Source organism: Drosophila sechellia, chromosome X (assembly GCF_004382195.2).
Source record: "Drosophila sechellia strain sech25 chromosome X, ASM438219v1, whole genome shotgun sequence".
Classification (NCBI taxonomy): domain Eukaryota; kingdom Metazoa; phylum Arthropoda; class Insecta; order Diptera; family Drosophilidae; genus Drosophila; species Drosophila sechellia.
The window spans coordinates 2,804,822-2,814,754 of record NC_045954.1 but is presented as its reverse complement, the minus strand read 5'-3'; the positions used below and the strand labels follow the sequence as shown (position 1 = coordinate 2,814,754).

General features: G+C 45.3%; 4 protein-coding genes across 4 annotated transcripts; all 4 read right to left on the bottom strand.

Annotated features, from left to right (window-relative positions):
• Positions 1-3,284: 3,284 nt before the first annotated feature.
• Positions 3,285-4,412, bottom strand: LOC6616216 (estradiol 17-beta-dehydrogenase 8). The gene is made up of 2 exons (XM_002040545.2): positions 4,272-4,412; positions 3,285-4,204 (listed from the first exon to the last, which is right to left on the bottom strand). The coding sequence occupies exons 1-2, from the start codon at positions 4,312-4,314 to the stop codon at positions 3,498-3,500; spliced, it is 750 nt and encodes a 249-aa protein (XP_002040581.1). The 5' UTR covers positions 4,315-4,412; the 3' UTR covers positions 3,285-3,497.
• A 370-nt stretch (positions 4,413-4,782) lies between these two features.
• LOC6616215 lies at positions 4,783-5,289 on the bottom strand. The gene has a single exon (XM_002040544.2). It carries the CDS (start codon positions 5,287-5,289, stop codon positions 4,825-4,827), a length of 465 nt encoding a protein of 154 aa, XP_002040580.1. The 3' UTR covers positions 4,783-4,824.
• A 566-nt stretch (positions 5,290-5,855) lies between these two features.
• LOC6616214 lies at positions 5,856-7,044 on the bottom strand. The gene has a single exon (XM_002040543.2). The coding sequence runs from the start codon at positions 6,918-6,920 to the stop codon at positions 6,000-6,002; it is 921 nt and encodes a 306-aa protein (XP_002040579.1). The 5' UTR covers positions 6,921-7,044; the 3' UTR covers positions 5,856-5,999.
• An 806-nt stretch (positions 7,045-7,850) lies between these two features.
• LOC6616213 (trichohyalin) lies at positions 7,851-9,032 on the bottom strand. The gene is made up of 2 exons (XM_002040542.2): positions 8,881-9,032; positions 7,851-8,758 (listed from the first exon to the last, which is right to left on the bottom strand). Exons 1-2 carry the CDS (start codon positions 8,939-8,941, stop codon positions 7,929-7,931), a joined length of 891 nt encoding a protein of 296 aa, XP_002040578.1. The 5' UTR covers positions 8,942-9,032; the 3' UTR covers positions 7,851-7,928.
• Between the last annotated feature and the right edge of the window lie 901 nt (positions 9,033-9,933).

The window sequence follows — 9,933 nt, the reverse complement described above, 5'->3', positions numbered from 1 at the left end:
CTATATTTATTAGCTGTGGGCATTTTATTAGTGTCGCCAATTAAGCGCGAAACGAACAAATGTTTTTTGTTTACAAAATGCAAATGATAAAAGCAAATAAGCAGCATGAAACACACACACACAAAGTTAAACACGAAAACAAACAAAAAAACTGAATAAAAATGTATTGAAAAAAAAAGAGAGAAAGCCGAGGAAAGCGAATTGAGAGTTGGACATCAAAGACAAAAGACAAATATACGGTGGGGGGCAAAAAACATTTTTAATTTGCCCAGGTCGGAAGGACCAACTGTCAGTTAGCTGCAAAAAGCCAAAAATCAAACAAAAAAAAGTGAAATGAAAATGTTCCACCACTGGCACCACTTGCACCACCACCACCACCGCCAGTCATGTGTGTTAATTTATGGCAAGTCGCCTCGTCGTTGTCGGAGTTACTGCACTGTGGAAAAAGGTGGGTATGTTTTCGTATTTAAGAATGAATTGGCATTCGAGAATAAGCACATGGTGAAATAAAAAAGCTTAAAACAAGAAAGAAAAATGTCTTTGACTCATTTCTGAAAAAAATATCCATATGTTTGATTTAAATACTTCTATGTTTTTATGTTATTGACTTAATTTAATTTAATTTAAGCTATTTATGTACTAATGCTAATGCTTTCTTTTTTATCATTTCGTTTTCGTTCGTATTTTCGCTCAGTGTGACTGACCAGAGTTGTGAAGTTGACAATGCAAACAAACGGCTCGCTAAGCTCGACTAAAAATGCTTAATGAGAGTGCGTAAGGGTGGCCCCCGGCCGAACCACCCACCAGTTCACCACGCCACCCGCTGCCCCCTGACCCCTTTCAGCCCGCTATTTTCAGGACCCTTTTTCGCCGCCCCTTGAGGCAAGTGTTGGCCGCAAGAAATTCTGCGGCTATGGGCAACAAAGTCGCGCACTACGCCCATTAAACTAAATTAGTTGCCCTTTGTCACCGAACGACCCTCGCTGTCACACGTGGCTCGCTGGGGGCGGTGGGGTCGGATGTTTGGGGCGGAGGGTGTGGTGGTGGTGCTGGTGGGTGGCGGGTGGCGGGTGGCTCGAACATACGTGCACTTAGCCAGAAAGAAGTTGCAATTGCGGTTGGCTGTGTTAATTAGCGTTTTCTTTTTTTTTTCCTCATTGGGAAAGCGAAGGGGAAACTCTCGAAAACTGAAACTAACGTGAGTTGGCAAATGTCAAGAGACTGGTGAAAGTAAAGCCACAGAAACTGACATTAGTTGGAATCCTTTTCAGAACCCTTTATGAAATTGCACCAGCTAGCTTCGCTTCAGTTTCTTTAATTTAATTCAATGCTAATTGCTTTCTAATGCTACTATACTAAGGAAATTTTCTAATGTAATAATAATAATAATAATAGCTCTAATAATATATAGAGCCTTGTACCCTTTGATATAAGCCTGGATATACTTGCGTGGGAATATTCAATATACTTTTCCTCACATATGTATGCTTACAGAATTTTAATTTATTTGGGAAAATTGCTTGGCGTTTCCCAATCCCAACTCGTTGACAATTGGCAAAAGTTGCGAGTAAGCTTCTTCAGCAACTGCAATTCGCATTGTCCGTGAAGTCGTGCGGAGTTTTGCCGTCGCGTTAATCACTCTGCAATCCAACATCCTTTCGGGTTTCAGGTTCCCTCGGCTCCTCTTTGGATGCCTTTTTTTGCCAAGGGGCACGGAGGACGGGGCTGGAGATGGCGCAAAAAACGGACACGAGGCGCCCGAAGAGTTACGATTTCATTAACATGAGATATGGCAAGTGCCAAAGCGCTGGTCGCTCCGAAGCCTTGGGTTTTTTTGGGTACAGGATTGAGGGTTTGTGGTTCGGTTCGGTTCGGTTCGGGGTCGGTTTTTTGGGGTCGTTCCGGGGGTCGTGTTGGGCTGGTTTATGGCTCAAGTGTTGGCTTGTCGTCGCCGCTTGTGTCGCACTGCGTTGTTAATTGCTACAAAGAGAGAGGATGGAAAGCACTCGGAAAAATCATTGAGCCACTTTGCATCATGGGATCTCTCATAAATAAATAATATTGCAGATCAAAGAGGTTGTGTTTCCAGTGAGAGGTTCTACACGAAATAGAATGTACATTTTTTCTGTTGGATGATGTTATCTTTGGATGGTTTCGAAAATGATTCCTTTATTTCTTGCAGTGCACGAAAAGCAAAAAGAGCGGCAGCTCAGGGTCGCTTCATATGATTAGCAAATGTTTTGTTTTTCACTATGCACTAAAAACCGAAGGAAATGGGAAACGCACCAGCTACCAGCTGGTGGTTGGGTGGTTTTGTGGATGGTGGCCTTTTTGGGTGGTTTTCCGCCCGTGAACCCTAACCCCAAAATGGCTGGCAAGTTTTGTGTAAGCCTTTATGCGGTGGTGTCGGTGGTGGGAGGTTGCTTAATGTTGGGTGGCCACTGTAATTGCTGTTCTATGTGTGTTTCCCTTGTGTGTATGTGTGTGTGCGAGTGAGTGTGGGTGGGTGGGTGTGTGTTTTTGTGTCCCTGTGTGCGTGGCCAGTGCGGGAGAGTTGAATTTCTTGAATTAATAAAATGTCTTCATTATTTAAATTGCACGCACGACCACAGAGGCGGAAAACCCGGACCCCAAACAACCCAACCGCCACTCAAACATATGTGTGAGTCGCCTGACGTGCATATATCTCCCAGTGCGACTGTGTGTGTAAGCGACTGAGTTAATTAGCAGCTGGGGAATTGTGAAATGTATTAATATTGTACATTTCGGTGGGTCCAAATAACGAATAGCCACCCAAAAGCCCTGCCAATAAACCACAACAAGCCGTGTCGCACATTCCATTTCCCACTTCGACGGTCCTTTTGTGGTCGCAATGTCGCAATGTTGCAAAGGTATGGGAAAGTTGTGGTGGTTTCACTTACTAGAGCATAGATTTCTGATCAAATCCGCTGATCCAAGGCAAAACTTATATGGCACTCTTATAGGCATATCTTTAAAAAGATGTTACAATTCTTCCCCCAAAGATATGCTATGTTACGATTTAAGCGATAGTATCGATAAACTGAAGAGCCGCGCGATATAAAGATCACTCATAGATGGCGTGTTTGAATTTTAAGACAATATCAACAGGTCTGAGGTCAAAGTTCTGATTGGAGAACATGTTTAGTAATTTGATAGCATAATATGTTTTTGAAGTGTAAGATGTAAGAGTATATTTCCAAGTCCTTCTAGTCTTATTAACCAGCTTTTCTGCGAACAAAATATAATTCAGCTGTTAGCAACCATATGTTAACGTTGATTTATATATTTATTAAAAAAAAACTTTTTACTAATGGCTTGACGAGTAAATGCAGTAATCTGGTTCCACTCTTGCAATATATGTATATAAGAAATCCATTTTTCTAAAATGGAACAACCAGGCAAGTATAAGCTAAACAAGCTGCGTGTTAGAAGCCTAAGGATCTGCGAAAGTTGCATTGCATATATGTATTTCACGATTATTTGAGGCCCCCGGTGACCTCGATGGCAGCTCCATTGACGTAGGAGGACTGCGGGGAAGCCAAGAAGGCAATGACCTCGGCGATCTCCTCCGGCTGACCCAATCGGCCCAAGGGGCATCGCTGCACCACCTGCTGCTTTACGGAATCGGGCACGACCGCCACCATGGGCGTGTCTATGTAGCCGGGCAGGATGCAGTTCACCCGGATGCCAAACTTTCCGAACTCCTTCGAGGCCACCTCCGTGAAGGAGATCACTCCCGCCTTGGTGGCCGCATAGTTGGCCTGGCCCACGTTGTTCATCTTGGCCACGATGCTTGAGAGGTTCACAATGGTGCCGTTCTCCAGTTTCTGCTCGATCATGGCCTTGGCATAGGCCTGGGTAACCAAGAAGGTGCCCTTCAAATTGACCCCGTATACGTCATCGTAGTCCCGTTCGGGCATCTTGAGCAGGTAACCATCTCGGGTTATTCCAGCCGAATTGACCACAATAGTGGGTGCCTGCTGGAACTTCTTTAGGGCCTCGGCCACCGAGGATTGGACACTCTGGGCAGAGGAAACGTCCACCTCCAGGGCGGCGGATCGATTAGAGCCCAATTCCTGTACGGTTTCCTGGGCCGCCTTTAGATTGCGGTCTACAGCGATCACTTTGGCACCATCTCTGGCCAAAAGACGGCAGGTGGCACGACCAATTCCTGATCCGGCGCCTGAAACGCAGATTAGAAGAGTCACAAATAAAGATCAGATATCAAGAGAAAACAAACGAATACACACCTGTTACCAGGGCCACTTTTCCAGCTAGTACTCCCACTGACATGGCTCCGAAAATGACTTAGTAAACAAGAGTTTTCACTTGTTTTCCCCTCAAACGTCGTGCGACAACTATATAATCACTAATATTTATCGCCGGCCAACAGCTGTTCCAAAGCTGATTAGCTATAAGCAAATGAAACATAAGTGGTGGAAAGCTTACCACACGATCGTTGTCAGAGCTTTTCGGTGGAACCATAAGTTTATCAGGAAAAAAATGTAAAAGTCCAAAGATCATAAAAGCAACATTTGTGCTTGTACATGACTTTTAAGTATGTTTGCCGAAACATAGTTTTAGGCTGGTTTAAAAAATTCGTTTACATAATGATGGCAACGAAATGGAAATTCATTCGCTTTGTTATGTTTAAAATTAATATTTTTTATTCACTTTTGCTGTAAGGAAGGCTATTCGATACCCACCCAATACTCAGCAATTGTTTTTAGCCCAGCGCCCAAAAGAGTGCACGAAAAAGCGTTGTATTTCCAAAATGTGTGTAATTGTTTCCCGTCAATATTTTCATTCCAGTGGTATTAGGTAGTACTCCTCCAGCTGGGGAGCCAAGTCCGCACTCCGGATACCGCTATGTCCAACACTCCGGGCCAATCCGAACTGCCTAAGGAGCTTCTTGAGATATCTCTTGGGTATTTTCACCAGCTGTCGTCGGATTATCCGCTGCACTCTGTTCCACGGACGACTTCCGCCGCGGAGATCGTCCTCGGAATCTTCCAGTTCCTGATCCCGTTCTGGGTCATCCTCTTCCTCCACCAGATCTCCGCCATCTTCGCCCTTCTGAGTTTGCAATTTTGCAAACTGCTCAACCAGCTGTTTAAGCTGCTTCTCGCTCAGCCGACTGAGGTCAACGGGATCATTTTGAGTCCGCAACTGGCGTCTCGATCCACAGGTTTTGGCAGAAGCCTCCCGAATTGATGGTACCAAGATCGAAACCACGATCAGTACGATCAGAAATCGCTGTCCAGCCATGTTTGTACTGAGCCCCGGGCTAAACAGCCGCTTAAATACCCGAAAATTGCCTCATCATTCGTCACGATTTGATCTCTTTGGTGATCTCGGCCCAAAAATGTGGGTCAAGTGCGTACTTTTCACAGACGTTACTTTTTTTTTTTTGATTCTATGCCCATAAAGGAGATTGTACCAACCACTGTTTTTTCTTTTTTTGCTTCTGCAGATCAACGATCTTTGCTGTTTGATCGCTGTAACCTGAGATCTTTAGAGGGATGTTTTCTGAATAGGAAAAGTACGTGAACTTGTAATTTTGACAAATATTAATATGATTTAAATGGGCTTAAAGTAAATTGTTGGTAGGGTTTGTGCTCTGCAAGATTCAGTTTAATTTCTACCTTGCTTACTTTTTGGCAACTATATTTTAACCCGCTTTAAATAAATACAATCTTATTATTTTTCAATAGTATTTAATTGTTGAGCAATATTTTACTAATTTTCTACTACTTTTTTGTTGGCTAAAAGTGTATGCCTTTGCGATCTGTTTTTTTCACCCACGCAAAGATAAAGTGAGAAAGCAGTTTTGGTACTCTTGAAGGGCTTTATTTATGGTTTATCCTGCCGCAGGAAGTGTGGCAGTAGCAAGTTAGGCTACAATAAATTAGAAAAAAAAATTATCTTGCAGGAGTGTGTCGTTGGCTTGTTGGATCCTGACCTTGAATCCATGATCCTTAGACGGCGGTGATGCGATTGCGGCGGTTCTTGTTGCGATTGCGACGGTTCTTCTTGTTGCCGTTGCGCCTCCGGTTGTTCTTGTTGATTTTCTTGGCAGGCACACGCTTGCGAACCACGCGGCGCTTGGAGACGGGACGACTACCGGTGTTGAGCATCACCTTCTGGCCGTTCTTGAAGTAGCGGCGATAGCGGGGTGGGATGCGAACGCTGATCACCTGGCCGCGACGGGCGCCCTTGCGTCGCAGGCTGATGTGGTTATTGCTTTGTGTGGCCTTGCCGCCTTCGCCGGTGGCTCCGCCAGTTCCCTGGACCTCGTGCTCGGTGGTGACCACCTCGTATTCCTGGGCGCCAGCGGCCAGGGCGGCCTGTAGAGCCTGCTCGTCCATCAACTCGGCGGGATAGGCCTGTGCGGGTTGGGCCAGCTCCTGGTCCTGTTCTTGGTCCTGATCCTGATCCTGCTCATGATTCTGCTCCTGATCGTCATCGTTGCTGCCATATCGGGCACCCTTGATAATCGTTTGCCGTGCGCTCGTTGTTGTTGGCGAGGTGGGTGTTGAAGGTGAAGTTGTGATGGTGCCAGTGGCCGAGGGAATCGTGCCTGTCGAGGTCACTGTCACCGTGGGCGAAGTTGGTGAGGCTCCTGTGGAAGTCCCGGTTCCGGCGCCAGTGATAATGATCGGAATAACGGGTTGGTTGTTGCTGCTGAACAGGTTCTTGAAGGTCAGGAACTTTTTGAGGAACAGCCTGCCACTGGAGGGATCCTTGGCAGAGGTCGATGCACCAGCGCTGGAAGCGGCCTGGCCCACCTTGGCGTCCTGGTCCACTTGACGCGACTTCTGGGCCATCTTCTTCTCGGGTGCCGCCTGTGCGGCCAGAAGACAGCAAGCCGAAAGGATCACGATGGCGTACAACTTCATATCGGATAAATTTATAAACTCTTTTGGGTCTTCGGGAAACTACTCTGGGTAAGGAGAGAACTTTTCGGGTAGACCAAAATCGCTGCGATTTCTGTTGCTCGCCGATGGCTGGACAATCAGGCTTTGATACTTTATCGGCCAGCAATGAGGCTTTTTATAGTCCCGCAAAATACGCTGTGGAATGCAAATCGTAAGTGCCGAACGGTAAATCTCCGTACACAATTGAAATTCAATTGATCCGTGGTAGGGCTCAAATAGTCAAATCGCTGCCAGCTATAATGTGTATTCTCCAAATTCTCCGTCGTCATCATTCTGCCGGTCATCCCATGGGTTTTCGGCCAGCGGAACGCCTTTGGGTTTTCGGTTTTTCGAGTTGGTATTGGAATTGGGGTTTTGGTCTTCAGGTTTCTGCAGCGCCTTGGGCTTTTGCTAAAGTGGGCTGAAAAAAAGTGAAAATCTATTGAAATCCATTTCTAATTGAAGCCGCTGGGTCGAAGGTGGCGCAAAGCCTGCGAAAGTGACCCACAAAGTGCCATAAATGTGTGTCTAACGATCTTCAATATTCCACATGTATTTTTTCTCATAAAATCTATGTTCTTTTAGTCTCGTGGATGCCTGAAATAAATGTGTTTAATGATTTTTAATATATTAAGTAAATACATACATAAAATAAATAGCATTGTCCAGCTACTATCCACTTGTTACTAGGATTATTATGTCCCTATCGTATAAATTCAATCTTATCTAATCCGGAATCTATATGTGCGATATAATAAATATATGTTGTTAGTTATATCGAGTATGATAGATAATATGGGTTTATTGATATGATACGATGAGATGATGTTGCACTGGATTACGAGGAAGTATATATAGGATGTTCTTTGGCAAATTTCTAGTAGAATCTAAGAATAGTGATAAGAGAATGCATTTTTGTTTTGTATATATATTCGCTTTATTGTAATCGTACATGTCGGGGGTCAGAGGTCATTGCTGGTCACTGGTCGCTCAGTTGCGGCGACGGTTGGCGCGACGGCGCTGGCGGAGGCGGCTCAGTCGGTTGTTGCGGCGCTGACGGCGGCGGGCGTTGCGGTGGCGGCGGTTCTGGGAGCGACGCTTCTGCTGGTTGCGGCGGGAAAGGCGGCGGCGCATCTGCTGCTGGCGGCGACGGGCACGACGACGGTTGTTAAGGGCACGACGGCGGCTCTGGTTGGAACGGCGGCGGGTGCTGGCCAGCTGCTTGCGCAGCTGCTCGTTGAGTTCCTTCTGCCGGCGCAGTTCGAGTTCGCGTATCAGCTCGCTGTTGGACAGGTTCTTGTTGCCAGACGATCCGTATGAGCTGCTAGCGCTGGTGCGACGGCGAATAGAAGAGGAGGAGGAAGATGAGGTTTTGGGAGCCACAAGCTGGAAGCCGTCGTCCTCGTTATCGTCATCGTCATGGTCGTCCTCCTGCTCGTCATCCTCGTCCTTCAGATACTTCTCCTCCTCCACCTCCTGGTCAAACTCCTCGTCGTCGTCCTCGTTTTCGTCCACCGAATTGTTCTGGTTGAATGAGCGACGTCTGGTGCTGGAGGAGGTGGTAGGACTTGAGGAAGTTTCGGTGGGTGTGGTGGTTATTGTGGCCGTTCCGCTTGAAGTAGTGGGCCCAGTGGGTGAGGTTGTCTCTGTTGTGACGGTGGGTGTTGTAGTGGTGGGTGATGGTGGCGGAGGGCAAGGTTGGCTCTTCAAGTCCATAAGCTGCTGTAAGCTGCGCGCCTCGATCTGCACTGGCTGCTTGAACAGGCGGTACTTGGACTGCTGGTCGGTATCCTGGGCGGACTCGTCGTTGGAACGGGCAACTGGTAATTGGTGAAAACATTAATGTAGCTCATAAAAGTTAATGGTCCATAGTCCGCCCAAATGTCTTTACTTAAACAGGAGCTCATATTTTTTCGTAAAACCGACTGAAAACCAAACTCACCAGCCGCCTGGGCAATAATTGCTGTGCCCAGCACCAGCAGAGCTCCGTAGAAGATCTTCATCTTGGGGTTTTCCTTGGGGTTTACTGCGGAACTGCTCTTGGCCTTAGGATTGGATTCGATGGGACTCTGCCTGGGGGAAGGTCGTCGGTGGACTGTGATATTGCCAGCGGCCAGTCGGGGTTATATACCCCACTCTCCAGTTGCGGATCTAACAACAACAATCCTACCCAGAATCGGCAACCATAATTCTCATTATCATTTCTTTTTCGCAAATTTGCACATTCGCCAAAGTTTATGCATAAATTTTGGTGACCGCTTGCCGATCGTTGAACTGGTTTGACCCATGCGACATATATTAGCCAAAGTTCGCTATAGTATTTCACTTGGGATCTGATTGATAAACACAGATTCCGAAATTCGTGCAATAAGTTACTAAGTTCTGCTCTTAAAACAAAGACGTTCTGTTAATCCATACTGAAAATGCCAATGAATTTTTGTTTTAGAAGGTTTCATCATACTCGGGATCCATAGGATCCTGGAAATATTTATTCAAATATTTTGGTCTTAGGTTTCTGCTTCATCAATAATTAGGATCTATAGGATACTGGAAATATTCATAAAAAGGGTTTCTGTAACTAGGGTTCATTAATAAATAAATTAATAATAAATATAACTTATTATTAATTTGCATGTTTTGTGAATTGCTTATGTTAAAAATGGACAATTTTTATTGGGCCGATGAACCTATGTAGTTTGTAATTCTCAAATTAAAATGTAGGCCGCTTCAGAAGCTCAAAGAAGCTGGATTCGGAAAAATCCAATTTTTGAAATTTAAAAGCTGGAATCGTTTGCCCATGTTTGCCCACCAATTAGTTTTTTTTGCCCACGTCCAGTTTTTGAGATATGAATTTTCGAACAAGTTCGAAAATTTTCGAAGATCAAAAATTTCACTTTTTTCAAAAATTTTTTTTTTTAATCGCAATAACATCGTTTGCCCACGTTTGCCCACCCTTTAGAATTTTGAAAAAATTTATACTTTAGAAAATATAAGA